A 20,902-nucleotide genomic window follows, 5' to 3' on the forward strand; every position below is an offset into this window, starting at 1 on the left:
AATGCACACTGAGGGAAACAACCCCCACCAACAACGCACACCTGCCCCAAACCAACTCTCAAAAAAACATAATAGAAAAATTGTGTGTGTGTGCAGTAAAATGCATCTCTCTTCTCTCATCACTGGGAAAAATTCAATCAGAATTTATTGTTGCCACTGTTCACTGCTGATGACGATGATGATGATGATAATGATAATAATGAGGATGTCTGTTGCAAAAGCAGCTTAAGATTTGCTTTCATTCAACTCTAAAACATTATTGGACAAAGAGTGACAAAGTTGCCATTTTTGTTGTTATATTATTATGCACAATATGTGGCCAAAAATAAAGCCGTTTAGCTTACGGGAAATGAATAAGTTGAGAGTGCTCGACTAGCAGATACCCTGAACGCTTGATCAACATGAAAATACAACAACAAAATCGATGTCATAGTTTGTCTTAATCAATCTGTATCGATATCCGCGAAAAGGGGAGTTTTCAATCAAATTAATTAAACTTTATATGCCTTGTCTTGTCGAAGGTGTTTGCTTCTGTCAATTATACCCTCTTCGCTTAGGGTATAAATAAATGTTTAACTGGTAAATGTAGCACGCTGCGCGACCGGAAATTGAAATATTTTGTGTGCCTGGATTTTTAACGCACAACATTACGCATACGCACCGTTGAACAGTAAAATTAACTAGAACTTTGAAAATACCCTGTAATCGCACTGGGAATGTATTCCCTGATTTTTAGTATATTCTTTTGACTAAAAAGTAAACTTCACAAAATGACTTCAATCAATTAAAACAAATTAATCGCTGCTAAAATTGGGAATTGAAAGTTTTATTTACTTTAATATGCGAATAGTCAAAGCCATAGGGAATATATTATTTTAAATATATAAACATACCTAATGGAATAGTTGCATATATACAAAATGTATATATTGGTCAGTTACAGGGTATGTTTGAGTTTCTCAACTCATCAATCATAAGGCCTATTTATTAAATATGTGTAACATTGTCAAAATTGTTCAAAGCCATAATCATGCCCCATGCCGTTAATTGTAATTGTGCAAAATCAAATTGGCCAATTTATAAACGACAATTTTGAATTGGTTGAAGCCCATCTGAGAATTTTAATTGAAACATTCTACAAATGATTTACAGCAACAGCAACCCTAATACTCTATATGCAAAGCTGCAAAAGAGAAGCAATATTATCAGTCAATTATCAAATATATAAATATTATGAAATCAGAGTTTGAAAAGTGTTTTCTGTTGTCGGAGCTTCATTTTCCCATTATTAAGTGATTCCGGTTAATTTTTTAATAATCTTTAAACTCTCATGGATTAACATCGATTCTATGAACACTATTCTATGCAAAAATGTTCTGATAGATGAAAAAAATCAAGAACAAACCTTTCCTTCCATGATTATCATCATATTTAATTGTACAAAAAACTCCTCAAACAAAGATAAATTGCAAATATGGTGCTATTTTTCTCAACCGCACTGTTTGTTCTTATATGCTTGGAGATCACTTCAAAGCGAAGCTTTTTGAGTTGCTGCGTAATTGAAACGAGTTCGCTGCAATCGCTCACAAAGCGACTCAAACTCAAAGCTGAAGCAAAGCTTATCCAACAAGTGGGCAGAGAGAGAGAGAGACAGAGATATAGAGAGTGATTTCAAAGGGAATTTAATCTTTATGGCGTGTAAAGTTTGCTTTAATTTGCTTTTGGTTGTGAGAAAAAATAAAAGTTCAGTAGATTTCCATGGATCTTTAAATGTAAAGAGTCAATTTGTGAGTTAGTTGACTGAAAAAGATACACATCAACTCTGAATTGTCTTTGATTACAAACTCTCGACTTTATAACCCGTGTTACAACTTTACACTTGCAAAAAATATGGGCAAGAATCCAAAAAGAGAATGTTTGACTTCAAGCTGTAATTTCTGAACTCATCGAATGATTTTCATAATAAATAACAAAGCATTGAAAAAAATATAATTAAATTATCTTCACATTCTTAAAATCAAGATGAGAGACTTTCTTGGCCAGTGTACTTTTGACTGATTGATAACCAAGGAGCAGCAAAACAAATGCAATGTGGCATGAGGCACAAATATTTCTTAGCCTTTTTACAGCTTTTACGAAAAGAGGTTTCCTTTTTAAGGATTTGTAGTCAATGCTGTCTGAGCTGCTGCTGCTGCTCATTGCGCCCAATTGCCCCAAGTGGCAGTCAGAGCAAGGCAAGGCAAGCGGTCACCAAGGCAACAGACAAGACTGCCAAGATTACAGGGTAGTCGATTATGGCTCAAGTATCATGCTCAATAAATGGCAAACACTGTGACGAGGAAGGAGAGAGGAGGCCAGACAAGGCAAAGCAATATATATATATATATATATATGAACCGCTCACACACACTCACAATAACCCATTCCAGATAGGGAGAAACAGATTTCAGATTTAAGATTGAATATTTATCAATAACAGACAAGCACATCAAATAAATTCTGACAGAAAATTGTACAATGTGAATTTGAACTAAAATAAGTAAGAATACTTGAGTTGGAGATGCTCAGCACTGTTCCCGCTGATAAATATTAAACTACGATTTTACGCGATCTTTCTCGAAATTAATAAATTAAATTTGTATAACTGATCAATATTATGTCAAAGCATATTCATGATAATTTAGAAACATGAACTTGTAAGTCTCTAGTTCTTGAAGTCTCAGATTTCAGCACCTTCATACAAAGAGACAGGCTAAATCTTCACAGGTATTGTTGTTGATCAAGAATTTATATCAAATAACAATTGTTTACAACAATTTGTGACTCTATCATGCCCGCTTAGACACTAATGCAGGGTATTAAAGCTCACTCAATAAAATAAGAGTGACAAACTGGCTGAAAAACTGTGCCAGCTTGCAATTAAATTCGATTACAATAAATAAAATGAAAGAAAAACCAAGCCAAATTCACACACACACACACGCATACACACACACACACACACAGAGGGAATACACACCCAAAGACATTCGCGTCGTAAAGCGAATCTTGCGATCAAAACAAAATAGTTTTTTTGATTGTTTCTCTGCCCTTCTTCTTCTTGTTTTTGGCGCTGAACTCGTTTTGAGTTCAACTCAAATTTATTTAAACAATTTACGAAAGCAAAAAGCTTTTGCGCTTTGCACTCAAACCGTGTTGAGTTGAGTGTTGTACCAGTGGGCGGCCGAGGTTTTGTGGGGGGAGGGGTGAAACCGACAAACAAATAAAAAATACGAAAAACGAAATGTAAAATGCCAAACTCAAAATGCGCATTCAGTTGTTCGACGACTGCCAAAGCGTTTAAAACATTTACGAGTTTTGAGTTCTGAGTGTTGACTCTGTGTTTTTGAAAAAAACCAACTAAAAGAAATATATTCAAAATATTATTTGTGTGAAAATGCTGCAACAGATGTTCGCCTGTTTTCTAATTGCCATGTGCATCATGCACAGTGGTAAGTTTTATTGCTGATTTCAATTTGTATTCAAATTCAAATGGGTCAACAAATATGAAGAAAAAATAGAGTGAAACCGGTTTGAATTTTTAAAGCTGCATCTAAATGGCAAAATAAGATTTGTTCACGCAGAAGATTGAAATTCCAATCAGCAACCACATTTAAAAAATAATGGAAAAATACCAGACAAATGCTGCAAGTTTTTATAATTTCTAATTATTTCAAATAAAAAATTAGTCCAATAGTTTCTGGAAATTGCTTAAAATGCTAATAATTAAAAGACTTTCAACAAGTTTATATATAAAATATAACAAAAATTCTAGTATTCTTAATCGATCTTAGGACTAATCGTAAATGCTAATATAAAACTAATAGACTAATAAAAATATGCAAAAATTCACACAAACACAACTATAAAAAAGTTACAAAGCTGTAATCAACACTGTTTGACTAGTAGATACCCTGTACATAGCTTTAAACTTGCTGATAGTAGTTAGCAAAATTTATATTTCATATAATTATATAAATTTTCAGTTGATAATTTATTGATGTCGAAAATCGATTTTTATCGATAGTCGCGAAACAGCGGCTATTGATAAGTGGATCTGTGTAGGGTATATTAGACTTATATTCCAAATTTTAAGTATCTAACTTTTATAAACCATTCATACAGACGGAGAGGCAAACACGTCTAAGTCGACTGACCTGCTTATGCTGATCGAGAACATATATACGTTGTGCTTTCTGCTGTCTAGTAGATACTGTTGCACAACGTCATCATACCCTCTTAATCTATAAGGAACGCACAAAAATTCCCATTTGTTGCTTAGCACGTATTTGGTACCAAAACAAAGACGATTGTAGATTCAAAGCTGACTTCATAGCAAAAGCAAATATAGGCAAATACCTTGTCACATATATATATAAATATATATACATAAATAAATGTGTATATAGGGAGATATCTAATTGAAAACTGTGTCGAGCTGAGGGCGTTACATAATAAGGCGAGCTAAGTTTAAACTGGTTGTAAGCCCGAGTGAACTTCGCATTTCAAATGAAACTTTGATCTGCTCACTCATTCAACACTTATCTATCACTTATCTCTCTCATATATCTGCTCTCTTCTGTAGCAACGGCCATCAAATGCTATCAGTGCAAATCGCTGACGGATCCCAATTGCAGCAAGGACAAATTGGATGCCAATTCGAATATTCGTCAGGTGGATTGCGACACGATGCCCAAGCCGAATACCATGGATCAATTGCAGCCGGTGACCAGGTGCAACAAGGTCGTCACCAGTGGTAAGTGACAGCAATTACACAACCCCCTCCGCCACCCCCATTGAGCATGTTTTGCATACACCTTAAACGAATATAAATAAATTACGAATATTGCGAGCATTTACGAGTCTTAATGATGTCATTGCGTAGACGCCGTAACTTGTAGAGGAGGCCAAACCCAATTAGCATATTGTATAATAAAAAACGATTCCAAAAATGCTCAAAAGTAACGCAATTTGACGAGCTTCGAGCTTTTTTTCTTTTTGTTATTTCGAACGATAGAAATAAAGCTTTGCGTGGGTTAAACATTTGGCAAGACAAAAGGAAAATAACAAAATCGAATTAAAATCAACAAACTGTTTGAAAAACAATTGAATCAAATCCATTTGGACATGTATAAGGAATTTTATGATGATGCATTGTTAAAAATAAAAATATTTGTTTAAAATAGAAGTCAAATATGTAAACAAATTCGAAAAAAAGAAACATTTAAGATCTGCAATTCAACTTTATTTTCAATCGTCGCAGTGAAACTGGATCTACCTTAAATGAAAAAAATTAAAATCATTAATTATCATATTTATTTGCTTTTAAACATATTCAATCGATTAATATAATTAACACTTTCTCGATTTTTTCATTTTTGTATGTGCAAAATAACATTTTTATTTCAGTTATAGTCTCGCTACTTTTAGCAGCAACGTTTAAAATAATTCAGCAATCCATAAAATCGTTTGACTAATTACCTTTAGCAACAAACAATGCAAAATAAAACCAAAAAGGCACGGAAAAGCCCCATGTACTCGTTGAAGTGATACTCGCTACTTTTAGCACACAGAACTCTAGCTGTCTGTCTGCTCCACATGTTATATATATGTACATTTCAAGCTCGGAAACCTTGATTTATCAAACTATAGAAAACTAAACTCAACTCTTCTTCTTTCTTACGCTTTCTCAACACACAGATCGCGCCGGTGTCATCGTATCCCGTGACTGTCACTTTGAGGTGGTTGGACAGAAGGACAACGAGTGCACAGTGACGCACAGCCGCCAAGTGGAGACTTGTTTCACTTGCAAGGGAGACCTGTGCAATGCCAGCGGCGCTGGCCGCTATGTGGCGTTTAGTGCAGCCTCTCTGCTCGCATTCTTCGTCCTGCAGATGGCGCTGTAAGCCGCCTGAGCATTTTAAATATAAATATATATAAAAAGAAAACAAAAAATATAAAGTCAATCGTGTACAAATTTAAAGATATGTAAAAATTATTGGTTTTAAATAAAGTCCAAAAATAATAAATGTTTAACAAAATGAAAAAAATTGTTAAGCTTACTTTAGATATATGGGCAAGTCATAATTTTCCATCACGTCGCTTTTAGAATCATTGTACAAATGCATCCAGTATTTATCCATTTTCCCCGGTGATTTGATTTATTATTTAATTATCATATAAGCACACAAAAAAGCTAAGCACAAACCAATATGAATGTGTGTGTTTGCCTAGACACGTGCATGCAAAAAAAAAAATGGTTGTATGGCAACACCGAATCTGTCAAGTAACGGCACCGTAAGTCGAATCACAAGATAAAGCACACAAATTCACGTATTAAAATGCAAGCAGATAAAATATTCTCGACAAACAGACAATGGCCAATACATTAAACAATCTTTTACATAACTGTTCAGACTTTAAAAGCCTTCGAAGACATATTGAAACACAAATTACAAACGAAGACACGGGAAGAGAGCAACGAAAGAAATTTGCAAAGAGCCGAAAAAAATCCTCTTTACGAGTATTGCTTGGAATGAGTAACGAGTAGAAATGCAGTAAGAATGGTGAATACAAAAAAATTATTTGATTTTCGTTTTGTGGAATAAAAAAAAAGTTTTTAAGGCACAATTTTAAATTAACATTGGTTTTTAAAAGTTGGGGTAAAGTTTAAAGTGCTTTATCGTTCATAATATATTTAAATGCACTTGCAACAAAAGTATCGATACTTGGACTCGATATGCATTGGGAAATTAGTCCACACATTCCTATTTATGGTCTCATTCGCCAATTTTTTTTATTACATATTGTATGGCTTTATGTATGCATGTACGTTGTATATACGTTTGAATGAATGTATAAGAGAAGGTAAATATGAATTATATAATTGTAAAATTGAAAAATAATTGCATTTTCAATTGTAAAATTCTCAGGATATCTAATAAACTTATTGAAAAACAACAATTTTAAAAACATTTTTTAGGATACACGTATAACAAAATTCATTTTATATAAATCGTTCATTCATTCGTTGTAAAAATTATAGGTTTTAAATAAACTGCAGCTGCTAGTAACAAAAATAATAAAAGTGCAAAAGTAGAAAACTTACCTCATATATATTGACAGATCACAATTACTCAACAGATCGCTTTTGAAAACATTGTAAAAATCCATCAAATTCTTATCCATTTCCGTGGGTTAATTTATTAATTATTTAAAATCTGAGTACAACATAAAGACTGCGAACAGTTGTGTGGCAAGACCGACTTTTCCAAGTAACGGCACTTTTTAATTTACAAAAAATTGCGAAAAACACAAATTGACGTATTAAAATGCAAGCATACAGAATGTTATCGACAAACGGACAATGTCCAATCCACTAAACAATCTTTTACACCACTTTTAGAACTTTAAATAACATTTGAAGACACATTAAAACGAAAAAACTAAAAGCGAGCACATGGGAAGAGAGCAACGAAAGGAATTGGCGAAGACCCGGAAAAAAATCGTCTTCAGGAGTATCGTTTGAATGAGTAACGAGTAGAAATGCATTAAGTATTGTCACCTACTAAAAGTAGTATTCAATTATTGGAATATATATATACAATTTTAAATTAAGATTGGTTTTTAAAAGTTGTTCTAAAGTTAATATAATTTATTTAATTGCGTATATTAATGTTTATTTAAATGCACCTGCAGTAAAAGAATCGATACTTTGACTCGCTATTATGCATAACAAAGCAATTAAAATAATTTAATTTATTGTCATCTGCAAACAATAGAATTAAATGCTTAATTTTGTTTTTTTTTTAACTCTTCTCCATTACATATTCATATTTATCTACAACTGTTATAATTATTTAATGAAAAAAGTTAAAATTAAATATTGCATAAAAGGGCGTCAATAAGTTTTGAAAATGAGGCAGAGAATAGCTTCTCTTGGATGAAAACATTTCTAAATACAATATAAATGAATATCAAAATACATCATATATATATTTTTTTATTCAAATCGTTTATTCGGTTGTAAAAATGTACTAATTTTTTTTTGCATTACAATAAAAACTGTAAGTCTACCGTTTCTAAAGCTAAATTCCAAACTGAACACAAATCTGTCAAAAAGAGATGAGATTTCGACGAAAATTCGGACGGAATGTCAGCGCTGAGAGAGAGATATATAAGAATACTTATGCATATAAGTGTATAAGTTGTTATTTTTTGTCTTTTTGAGCTACGATTTGAAGGCACATGAAAAATAACAGAGAAAATCGCTGTTAATGCCTAAGGAAATGGGCGACAGCTCCAACGGAAAATGTACCAAAGAGAACAGCGAGTAAATTTGATTTTTGCAGCCCCGCCCCGTTGCAGCCGTCTTTGCTGTTGCAGGTGCAAAACTCCATGAATATGTTATAGCTTCCAGTGCGCATCAGGCAGAAGCGTTCGTCCCCCTCGATGCCCGGTTCGCCCATATAAGCGCAGCTACGGAAATAACGCCATTCCCCATGCACCTTCTGCCGGATCTTACGGCACATTGTCGGTCGCACGCCCCGCAAGTGATCCAGTTCCGGTGCTTGCTGACAGTCTGTTATGGCCAATGTGCTGTTATCGAAGGGATCACCACACTTTGGATCGTTATCAGAGCGACAGTCCCAGCATTTAATGCCATAAGCTAAAATAAAATCACGCGACGGAAAAGAAAGAAAAAAAAAACAATTTTTTGTTTACTTCTTATCGTTTACTACGCAGGTGCGCGCGACTTACCTGTTTGCAGCGCACAACAGAGCAGCACGACGGCCACGAGCCTATTCTCAAATGCTTTCATTTTTATTATTGATGCTTTTATATTTATTAATATAAACAAATTTGTTAGCAACAGCAAATAATACTCATGAAAACAAAATGCGAACACCGCCCTAAAAAAAAATATGATGCACGTATCGATAACTAGTTGATGTATATCGATATGCAATAGCGTTGCCACCTCTGATGCGGTTAGTATTTTTTCTGTTAAGTGAGCTAATGTTAAACTCAAATGTGAGCGCGCATAATATTAAATGTTATCTTCTAGAGGAAGTCTCACTCACAAATGCATACTTTTCGTTCTGTTTTAAATGAAAATGATAAAGAGAATATTCTAAATGCATTGTTATTTTCAATATTGAAACCATATATGTATTTAGTAATCTCGTAGCTTCAAATAACTAAAGTACTTTCTTTGGTACATTTGTACCAAACACATGCTGTTAGCAGCGACAAATCTATTGCCAGACCGCCACAATTTGAACACTTACTTAACAGCTATGTAAATGTTATATTCGCAAGTGTGAGCATTCCGATTACAACTGTTTAACTAAATTTAAATGATTATATAAATATACATGACTATGTTCAAGTGATTTTCTTTTAAATTCAGCGCGATCTGCCCATGAAACATATATCTTACATTCTTGCACACCACAACCAAAACTGTTAACTGCATAATGTTAATTAACAGCTGTTAAACTATTGATGCCAACAATCATATGGTATTTTTTTTCTCCCCCATCAGTTATTAGACAGAGTCGATATTTTCAAGTTGTAACTTGCGGAGTTGCTCCAAAAAAAATAAAAAATAAAACAAGAAATTAACAAATTTTGTATTTGTTGGCTACATTCGGCTTGGACGTGAAGTGAATGATAGCGTTGACTGCTTTACTAACCAAATACACAATCGGTATTATGAGCAATTTAAGCAATGGCAACTTGCAGCAGAATCAACAACAACAACAACAGCAGCAGCAGCAACAACAACAGAATAACGGTGAAGCGGCGGCGGCGGTGGTACCATTATTGATAGAGCCACCAGCTGCAATGCCCGCCCCCGCCCCTGCCCCAGCATCCGCCCGCGGCGTCGTCGTTTGGGCCTTGCCACAACGCCCACAGCAGCAGCAGCAGCCACAAAATCCTGCCGCAGAGGGCAGCGGCTTGGAGAGGGGCAGCTGCCTGCTGCGCTATGCGAGCCAAAACAGTTTAGACGAATCCTCGCAGAAACACATCCAGCGACCCAACGGCAAGGAGCGCGGCACCGTGGGGCAATACAACAACGAGCAGCACACGGCGAGATCCTTCGACGCAATGAACGAGATGCGCAAGTAAGAAAGAGACAGACGACAGAGTGCTCGGCTAGCAAAATACCCTGTAAAATGGGTTGATAGTGGCAGCAGTGTTTGTCAATGTTTAATATCCTGTAAAGTGATTGATAATTGATGGGTAGTATTGGAATAAGAGTTACGAAAGTGTGATCGCACAGCAAATACCCAGTAAATAGGTCAAACTAGAGTGGTTATCAATATGCAGTTGCACGTGTATAATACCCTGTAAAGTGTTTTTTGAATACAGCTGAGTATTGTGGGGATAAAGTAGTAAAAGTTTGTTGACCAGTGAATACCCTGTAAAAAGGTTTATATGCAGTGTTTACTAATGTGCAGTTGCACATGTTGAATACCTTGTAAGGTGATCATAGAAGAGTATTACAAGTGTAATGGACCAGTGAATACCCTGTAAAAAGGCATATTGTTTAATCACATTTGTATATCAATGTCCATATGCATTCTTAGATCATAGATGAGAATAATAAATGTCAGGTAATCGGTATATGTGTAAGAATAAGAGTTGTAAAAGTGTCATCGACCATAAGATATCCTGTAAATGATTATATAGAGTATTATTTCGATAAGATCAGCGCAATGATTATATGTACTAGTCAAAAGTCCTGTAAATATGCAGGCTAGTAGAATAGCAGCAATGTGATTAACTAACAGATACCCTATAAATGCCTATAAAGTGACTTGCAAACTTTAATTCAGCTCAAATTATGCGTATAAATGGATATAGCTGATTAATGCAAAATGCTAATCAAACTAGACACTAATTTGTATTCAGCATTCGTCAGTTATATAATTAGCACATATATACCCCTTTTGCATGCCATTTTTAATGGGCATACTTCAAAAATATGACGTCGCTTAAGATTTGTTTATTTTGGTCTTGGCAAAAATATGAAAAAATACTTATGATGGGCTAAAAACGGTCAACAATGTGTACATATTAATGACTATATATATGTATGAGTATATATATATATATATATATATATATGTGTGTATATATTTGCTGATCTGCGGCGCATTCTCTCGCATAATTTGCGCATTACGCTTTGTTTGCCTGTTTGTCGGTTTTGGCCCCCTTCAACTTTTTGCAGATAAGTCTGTCTACAAACAATATTTTATATACATTCATATTCGCATACCTGATTTATTCGCTTTTTGTCCAGAGGCCATTCGCATTCATTTTCGACTTTGATATTTTTGTGTTTTTTCTTTTTTTTAATATTTTTTCTATTTTTCATTTTGTTTTGCTTATTAGCGTTTAGTTAAATAATATTGGCCTTGAACTTCAAATCGCTCTGGTTTGTTAATTTTATTTATATATGTTTTTTCATAAATTCGAAATGCTTCCCACTTCCGTGGGGGCAACTTGATTAGTTGTCGCATAAATGGGGGGAAAACTACCTTAATGGAAATTTTTTGTTTATTTTTCTTCTCGCAGCAAACTCGTTTCTTGGTTGTTGTTGTTATTGTTGTAAGCCAATGCCCTAAACGAGCTCTTGGTCCAAAGACTGAATAGGTTTTTACCTGTAACGAATTTTAAATAGGCCTGCGCAACTTGTTTAAATTTCTATCAAAATTTGGTTTGTTAATCAATAAATATGCTGTATAATTAAAGCAGCCCATCGAAATGCAATTCAAGAATGCCTTTGACTGTTGATTATGCAATCAAATAATTTTCCACTCGCGTCAATTATTATATTATTTTCTATAACCTGAATCCATTTCAAATGGAGGAATTGGGTTTGATGAAATAGAATTAAATATATAGCAGGCAGTAGGAAGTATTTCTGATTCCATAGAATACATATATATAATTGATTAATAGTAGATGAGTCGATCATAACTTAAAATGTTAAATAGAAGATCAAAACAAGATCGATTCAAATCAGTAGGAAAAATGCACAAGAACACAGTCTTCCAATTTATATACAATTTCTGCTGACATATGTATTTGATCAGCTGTTCATATTATTATTATTATTTTTATTAAGAAACACAGATTTACCTTATGTATTTTCATAGTGAACAAACCTTCTATATATTTAAAAGCTGAGTTCAGGTTACTTTCTAGTCTAGCTTTATTTTTATTTGACTTGGAAATTCAAAACTCAAGTGTAAAATAAATTAAATGTAAAATTGGAAACCATTTGATTTATTTTTCTTTTTGCTAATACGTCTTTGATTCTCATTGATATATATTGATTATTTTAATATTTGTATTTATTTTATATGTATTTTTTTAATTGAAATTTGCCTCACTGTGCTTAGGAATGTGTCTAGCTAAATAGCTAAGAATTTATTAGCTGACCTTACTCAACAATTACTAAGCATATATTCAATTCTATTCTCTATTCTATTTGTTTTTTATTTTATAGTCAAAACACTGAAAAACGTAAAGGGAATTATATCTAAAAGCGTATAAATATATTACTTTGCTTTTCAAGCTTATATATATTTTATTTATAACTAGGAATGTGTCTAGCTGAATGGCGAAGATTTTATTTGATTTGCTGACCTAACTCAACAATTACTAATCATTTACCATATATACGATTCTTAGACAAAAGCTGCTCTGTGATGTCATTCTGGTTGCCGACGATGTGGAGATCCATGCCCATCGCATGGTGTTAGCCAGCTGCAGTCCGTACTTCTATGCGATGTTCACCAGCTTCGAGGAGTCGCGCAAGGCGCGCATCACGCTGCAGAGTGTGGACGCACGTGCTCTCGAGCTGCTCATCGACTATGTGTACACATCGACCGTCGAGGTGAACGAGGACAATGTGCAGGTCCTGCTGACAGCGGCCAATCTGCTCCAGCTGACGGATGTGCGGGATGCTTGCTGTGATTTCCTGCAGACTCAGTTGGATGCCAGCAATTGTTTGGGCATACGCGAATTTGCCGATCTGCATGGCTGCGTCGAGTTGCTCAACTATGCGGAGACCTACATTGAGCAACATTTCAAGTGAGTTGATCATCCAACAACATCCAACAAGCTGAAATCAATCAATGAATCTATCAATCAATTATGTTGTAAACATATCTATACATATTAAATTCAAACTCATTTCTAGTTATCATTTTTGTTGTGCATTTGTAGATGTTACTTTATGGCTTGTTGATCAGTTTGTTAACAAATCTGCCAGCTACCTTGGCTGATCAATCAATCAATCAATTGTGCTGTAGACATATTTGTACACATTTAATTCGATTGTGTTAATCATCTTTATTTTTATGACTTTGTAGATGCTTCTGCGAACTAATCTCTCAGTTATTGCGTATAATTAAACAATTAATTGTGATGTAAACATATAAAATATTGATATAAGTTAATTCTAGTTATTTGCTAATCATTTGTTGATGGTATAATGTATATCGATGCTTGATTCAGTTCATCTGTGAACTTATCTCTCATCCATTTTGGACAATCAATCAAACAATCAATGTTAACTTATGTAGATGCTATAATTATATAAATTATATAGATGCTTGATCAGTCTCCTTGGGCAATCAATCCATACTGAAAAATATATAGTTACTCTAGAAATATAAAATATAAATTGCTAAGCATAAACTATAAAGTATAAAATATCAAATTTAAAATATAGAATTTGAAATAGAAATTATAAAAAATATATAAGCTATAAACTATATAGAATCTTGATCAGTTCTCTTATGAACTAATGTCCAGGCCAGGAATCTGTCAGAGCTCTGCTTAAATATAATTATAGCTGTCATCGGTCAAAACCCGTCTATACAGCATATCTCTCCTACGTCTAATATAATACAGTTATTTATATATTAACATAATATCGCTTAGATCTTGAGCTAACGGTTCATCTGCATAAAAACGGAGAACAGAACTTGATCAGCTTCGCGCTCATCTGCATAGAAATTAGATCATTCAACTTGTTAGTCATCAAATTTAGCACAATTTATGACAAATTCGTTAACTGGTTTTCCCTCTCTCTCTCTCACACACACACACATCACACACACACACACACATCACACACACAGCGAGGTCATTCAGTTTGACGAGTTTCTGAATCTGACACACGAACAAATCATCAATTTGATAGCCAACGATCGGATCTCGGTGCCAAATGAGGAGCGTGTCTACGAATGCGTCATCGGCTGGCTGCGCTACGATGTGCCAATGCGTGAACAGTTCACCTCGGCTCTCATGGAGCATGTGCGTCTGCCCTTCCTCTCCAAGGAGTACATCACACAGCGTGTCGACAAGGAACTGCTGCTCGAGGGCAATATTATGTGCAAGAATCTAATAATTGAAGCGCTCACCTATCATCTGCTGCCCACCGAGACCAAATCCGCACGCACTGTGCCCCGCAAACCGGTCGGCATGCCCAAGATTCTGCTCGTCATTGGCGGGCAGGCGCCGAAGGCAATACGCTCCGTGGAATGGTATGATTTGCGCGAGGAGAAATGGTATCAGGCCGCGGAGATGCCAAATCGTCGTTGTCGCAGCGGTTTATCGGTGCTGGGCGACAAGGTTTATGCTGTGGGTGGCTTCAATGGATCGCTGCGTGTCCGCACCGTCGATGTGTATGATCCGGCAACGGATCAATGGGCGAATTGCAGCAATATGGAGGCACGTCGCTCCACACTCGGTGTGGCAGTGCTGCATGGCTGCATTTATGCTGTGGGTGGCTTCGATGGCACCACCGGCCTCTGCAGCGCCGAGATGTATGATCCAAAGACTGAAATCTGGCGTTTCATTGCCTCCATGTCGACGCGTCGCAGTTCGGTCGGTGTAGGCGTGGTCAATGGCCTGCTCTATGCCGTTGGCGGCTACGATGGCTTCTCCCGTCAATGCCTATCCTCCGTCGAACGCTACAATCCCGACACAGACACATGGTCCGTTGTGGCCGAAATGACTTCACGTCGCAGCGGCGCCGGAGTTGGTGTCCTCAATAATATTCTATACGCGGTGGGCGGACACGACGGGCCAATGGTGCGCAAATCTGTCGAGGCCTACGACTACGAGGCGAACAAATGGCGATCCGTCGCTGACATGTCCTATTGCCGGCGCAATGCGGGCGTTGTGGCACACGATGGCCTACTCTATGTGGTCGGTGGTGACGATGGCACCTCCAATCTGGCATCGGTGGAGGTCTATTGCCCCGATTCGGATAGCTGGCGCATATTGCCGGCGCTGATGACCATCGGACGCAGTTACGCGGGCGTCTGTATGATAGACAAGCCCTTGTGAATGGAAGAGCAGGGCGCATTGGCAAGGTAACTGCTCAAAAACTATGACTAAAAGTAAAAGTTACTTTTAATTAATATTGCTGCTTTTGTTTTAGGCAAGCGGCTTCGCTGGCCATAGCGCTGTTGGATGATGAGAATAGCCAGGCGGAGGGCAGCATGGAGGGCGCCGTTGGTGGTGCTGTCTATGGCAATATTGTTGCACCGCCAACGCCGGCACAACAGCAGCAGCAGCCAGCTAATCATCCGCACTATGAGAACATCTATGCGCCAATTGGACAGCCCAGCAACAACAACAACAACAACAATAATAATATTAATAATAACCAACAAGTTGCTGTCGTCGTCAATGCCAATGCCAATGCCCCTGCGAATGTTGAAGAAACAGCTCAACAACCACAACAGCAACAGCAACAGCAGCAGCAGCAGCAGCAGCCAGCAGCAACTGAAGCCAATGCCAACAGCAATCAGCAACAACCACAACAACAACAACCACAACCAGCTCGAATGCTGCCCATGAATAATTATCGCAATGATTTGTATGATCGCTCAGCAACCACAACAACAGCTGCCTACGATGTGCCACGAGCGGTGCGCTCTGGTTTGGGCTATCGTCGCAATTTTCGCATAGATATGCAAAATGGTAAGCACCTTGAAATAGCGAAGAAGTGTATAAATTTATCTCTATAAATGTATATAGGATATACTATTCCTGTAGCCATCAATATTTTCGCATAGATATGCCAAGTGCTAAGCACCTTGAAGAAGCGATAAATTGGAGAAGCATAACTAATTTTGAATACAATGTGGGATATATTATTCCTGTAGCCATAAAACATTGTGAGAGGGTTATATAAGTTTGTAATCTACTGCAGATCTCTATGAACCCATAAAGTGTATATAAATTTCATAGCCAAATCGATTTTGCCATGTTCATCTGTTCTCATTAGCAGAACTCCACCAGTTTTAGAGATATCTCGTAGGCAGTTTTCATATCTCTGTTGGCTTTATCAGATCACTATAGCATATAGCTGCCAACATATAGTTTTCAAATGAATTATCGTTCGAAAGATGACTTCTTGTATACGAAACCATTTTGTTTAGCAAGTTATGCAGAAGCAAACTTACAAATAACTAATGTCGGCTAACCATATCATATAACGTTCAATGGAGAAATCGATCGAATGCAATTTAGGTCTGCAAGAGCATATCAGAGTTCGGTGTGCTTAAGATAGCTCTTTAAGCTCTTCTCACTTTTGTTTTTATCACATTTCGATTTTAGCAAGTTTGTATAACATTCAAAAGTCAATGTGACAATAACAGCCAAGTTTTTATAGCTGTGCATCCGACTTTCTGCTCTGCTGGATGACCTTAAAGAAGATCTTAAAATATATAATGGGTTTGCTGTTAAGTATGCTTTTATGAAGCCGCTTCATTTTATGATATGTCACGTAATCGCTCATTTCGATCTTCAAACCCGCACGTGCTTTTAATAATCATACTAAAATGCTATTCAAAGTTGAAATTACTCGACTAAAAGATTTCCTGAACCGAGCTGTAAAATAAATAGACTTGCTGATAATGGTTTTTCAATATGGTTAACAAAATCGAAGCTTCTTAGGCGATCTCAATGAAATTTGAACCGGTTATCAATAAATATTTATGGGTCTATAATATATTAATTGAAAGGCTATATTTCTACAATTGAATGTCAGATTGTCGATTGTATTAACTTGAAAATGAAATTCTTATCAATATATAATATATATTGGATAATAAACCTGCTACTTTATCAAGATTAGAAATAACTATAAAGAAACTATTTTTATTAATAGTATGAACAAAACAAATAATCATTTTATTGATATTAAGAAAGGTTTTAATTAACTTAACTTAAACCATTTTCTTCTGTGTATGATTTAAAAGATATTAAGCATATTTTGTGCACCAGCGATTTGATTTATTATATTAACTATTATATGTTATTAGACGTAGTTAAATAATCTTTTAAAAAAGTAGAAACTTGTATAAGAAAATTGCTCAATCTACGAATTTATCAAGTTTTTCGCTGGAATTAAAGACTGCTAAATTCTATCTAGAACTAAGCTCAGCAATGCCTTACAATTGCCATTCTCTTATCCATTTTTAACACACTTCTTTCACTTTCTCCTGCTCCGCAGCGAACCGTTATGGCAGTGGTTTGCGCTGTGCACCACTCTACTCCGGCAACCGCTCGAATTGCCAGCGTCAGCGCAGCTTCGACGACACCGAATCCACCGATGGCTACAATCTGCCATATGCAGCTGGGACGAGCAGTGCTGGCACAATGCGATATGAGAATATCTACGAACAGATACGCGATGAGCCACTCTATCGCACCAGCAACGGCACCAGCACCACAACAGCAGCTGGCGGTGCAGCGAGTCGTGTGCCGCTTTATACGCGCCTCGACGTGCTCGGCCATGGCATTGGACGCATTGAGCGGCACTTGAGTTCGTCGTGTGGCAACATCGATCACTACAATCTGGGCGGACACTATGCGGTGCTGGGCCACTCGCACTTTGGCACGGTGGGGCACATACGTCTCAATGCCAATGGTGGCGCAGCGGCGGCGGCGGCAACTAATGCCAGCAGCTGTACGGTGCCCAATTGTCAGGGTTATGTGGCTGGTGGTGGTGGCAATGGCTTAAATGCTGCGGCTGCAAGTGGTGGTGGTGGTGCTGCTGCCGCTGCTGCTGCAGCTGCCGCCGCCGCCGCTGGCTGCATGGATTATGGCAATGTGAAAGTGCCCGTCAAAAATAGCGCCAGCTCCTTCTTCAGTTGCCTGCACGGCGAGAATTCCCAGAGCATGACAAACATCTATAAGACGACAGCAGCTGCTGTGGCAGCAGCGCATCACTGTTCACCACTCACGCCCAATGTGTCCATGGAGCGGGCAGCACGCTCCGCTTCCGCGGGACCAGCGACTGTGGCCATTGCAGCAACTGCCACCGAGGAGCAGCTGGTTAATTTGGACAGCTTGTCGCCGGTTTTGATACGGCCAACGGGCGCCATACCAAAAATAAAAAGTGCCAACAAAGCTGCCAAGGAGACGAGTGCAGCTGCAGCAACAACAGCTGCGGCCACAACACAGAGTGGTGCGGAGAAGGAGCGCAGCACAGCGAGTGGTGCAGCCAGCAAAAGCTCAACGCTGGCCAAGAAGACAACCACAACAACAACAACAACTGCTGCTGCTGCTGCAACGCGTAGCAGTTCCTCGTCGGATGGCAGCAACAATGGCACCTTGAATCGCATCTCCAAGTCCAGTTTGCAGTGGCTCCTGGTGAACAAGTGGCTGCCACTGTGGATTGGCCAGGGACCCGAGTGCAAGGTGAGCAGCAGTTATTCATCTGTATTAATCGATTAAATCGTTAATCGCAAATCGATAAGAATGCTTAACTTAAAGATAGCTTTACCAAACTTGGAGTTTAGCTTGCTGGCAGCCTGCTTTAAAGATGGGCATTTAATAATAAAACCTGCTCCCAAAAACGATATAGCTGACTATGGCTATAGTTAATCGATAAAAGCATAAGTCAACAAATTCGAAAGATTTGTGGCTAGTAACACTCTTCAAAAGTCGGATAAAGAATCGTCAAAAACCTGTAACTCCAGCAATTTAACAGCAAAAGTTATTGGATTTGTAATGCAGATTTTTAGGAACCTCCTCCAAAGATTGATAAGAGAATCTATTTTCAAACCTCCTCAATTTTAAAGCTAAACTTGGAAATATTATTAAATTGAAAATTGATTTATAGGAAACTATTTTAAAGATTTCTTCGCCATTTCTTGGCCAGACTCAACCTGTTCTATGCCAACTGTTATCAGCTGTTATTACTTATTGGTATCAGATTATTCTTCATTTGTTAATACTCAATTTTTAAACTATTCTCTCTGCTTCTTCCTCTGCAGGTAATTGACTTCAATTTTATGTTCTCGCGCGATTGCGTTAGCTGTGACACGGCTTCGGTGGCCTCGCAAATGTCGAATCCTTATGGCACACCACGACTGGGTATCGGTGCGCTGCCGCAGGACATGATGCGGTACCAGGGCAGCACGAGCAGCATGCGACGCGATATGAATGCCGCAACGCGACCGCTTCACAGCAATTTGAGTCGCTTGCGTTGCGGCACCGACAAGCGTCAGAATGGCAACAGCAACAGCAACGGCAGCTATCGCCATGAGGATCCCTCCTATGAGAATGTGCATGTCCAGTGGCAGAATGGCTTCGAGTTTGGACGTTCCAGGGAATACGATGCCAGCTACAATTCACAGCAGCAGCGACCGCTGCTGCAACGCGCTCGTTCCGAGAGTCCCACGTTCAGCAATCAACAGCGACGCATGCAACGCGTTGCGGCACAGAACCCACAACAGCAACAGCAACAACAATCGGTCAACAAGCTGGCTGATCCCTTCAAGAACTACGAACTGAATGCGGACAACAATAGTTTCAAGCCCAAACAGCCGGCGCCAACAGTGGAATTGTGCGATGAACTCGAGGGCGCTGTCGGTGGCCAGGCGGCACCCGAATCGGAAGCCGAACAAATGTTAGAACCCTTGAATTTGAGTGATAACGAGACTGATACAACGACAACAGCTGCAACAACACCTGCAACACCTGCAGCACCAGCAACAACATCAAATAGCCAACAAACGAATGCAAACACTCACGAAGCAAACGATTAATTCATATAAATCACATATGTCAAGTATGATTAGCAAACTCCAATCTGTTCACTTGAAAATTAACGATTTTACTTGTACCTTTTTCTTTTGTTTATAAATATTGTTTAAAATTTTCCTTCAACCTGTTTTAGATCTCACAAAAAACAAAAACAAATTACAATTGCCCGAAAAAAAAGGATAACAAAAAGAAAATTAATTCTATGAAAACTTAAGTTTAAATATTAAGCATTGAAGTCTTACCTTGTAGAATTTGATACGATTGTGATTCGAGCAGTACTCGAATATTGATTAGAATATATATATATATATACATATATTGATTAGACTTTTAGCTATGTATGAATGTATATGTTTGTCAATCCTTAATCTGAGAGAATGGAACAACATATTTGAGGAAACGCAACACGCAATACGAAAGCGCCATATCATGCACACATAATATACACACACACACATATATATAAATATATATATATACTACTTAGGTACATACATACATATATACATTATATTATATAGAAATATAAGCGATACGCATTTGATATTTAATTTTGAAGTGTTCCGCATACAAAACGAAAATGTTGTGTTATTTTTTTTTTGTAAAATGGCACAAACAAATCGAACAAGTCCACTGCCCCAATATTTGAACTGTTTACAACTATTACATAATTATTAGTGGGTTTCATCGAGGTACGATTTAATTATTATTTTTTGGCATTTGTTAAGTGCACGCCGCGCTTTGTTCACTTTGGATAAATTAGGTTTCT

The 20,902-nt window shown here is 37.3% G+C and overlaps 3 protein-coding genes across 3 annotated transcripts; 2 read left to right on the forward strand and 1 right to left on the reverse strand.

Moving 5' to 3' along the window:
- Positions 1–3,314: 3,314 nt before the first annotated feature.
- Positions 3,315–6,055, forward strand: LOC6562532. The gene is made up of 3 exons (XM_001989248.2): positions 3,315–3,491; positions 4,625–4,795; positions 5,740–6,055. The coding sequence occupies exons 1-3, from the start codon at positions 3,437–3,439 to the stop codon at positions 5,943–5,945; spliced, it is 432 nt and encodes a 143-aa protein (XP_001989284.1). The 5' UTR covers positions 3,315–3,436; the 3' UTR covers positions 5,946–6,055.
- Positions 6,056–8,032: 1,977 nt separating this feature from the next.
- LOC6562531 lies at positions 8,033–8,989 on the reverse strand. Its single transcript, XM_001989247.2, has 2 exons — positions 8,800–8,989; positions 8,033–8,707 (listed from the first exon to the last, which is right to left on the reverse strand). Exons 1-2 carry the CDS (start codon positions 8,858–8,860, stop codon positions 8,313–8,315), a joined length of 456 nt encoding a protein of 151 aa, XP_001989283.1. The 5' UTR covers positions 8,861–8,989; the 3' UTR covers positions 8,033–8,312.
- A 665-nt stretch (positions 8,990–9,654) lies between these two features.
- LOC6562530 (ring canal kelch protein) lies at positions 9,655–20,322 on the forward strand. Its single transcript, XM_032736180.2, has 7 exons — positions 9,655–10,169; positions 12,748–13,149; positions 14,205–15,443; positions 15,512–15,800; positions 15,834–16,056; positions 17,594–18,783; positions 19,362–20,322. The coding sequence occupies exons 1-7, from the start codon at positions 9,712–9,714 to the stop codon at positions 20,133–20,135; spliced, it is 4,575 nt and encodes a 1,524-aa protein (XP_032592071.1). The 5' UTR covers positions 9,655–9,711; the 3' UTR covers positions 20,136–20,322.
- The last annotated feature ends 580 nt before the right edge of the window (positions 20,323–20,902 follow it).

Source organism: Drosophila grimshawi, unplaced genomic scaffold (assembly GCF_018153295.1).
Source record: "Drosophila grimshawi isolate 15287-2541.00 unplaced genomic scaffold, ASM1815329v1 contig_1377, whole genome shotgun sequence".
In the NCBI taxonomy this organism is placed as follows: Eukaryota; Metazoa; Arthropoda; class Insecta; order Diptera; family Drosophilidae; genus Drosophila; species Drosophila grimshawi.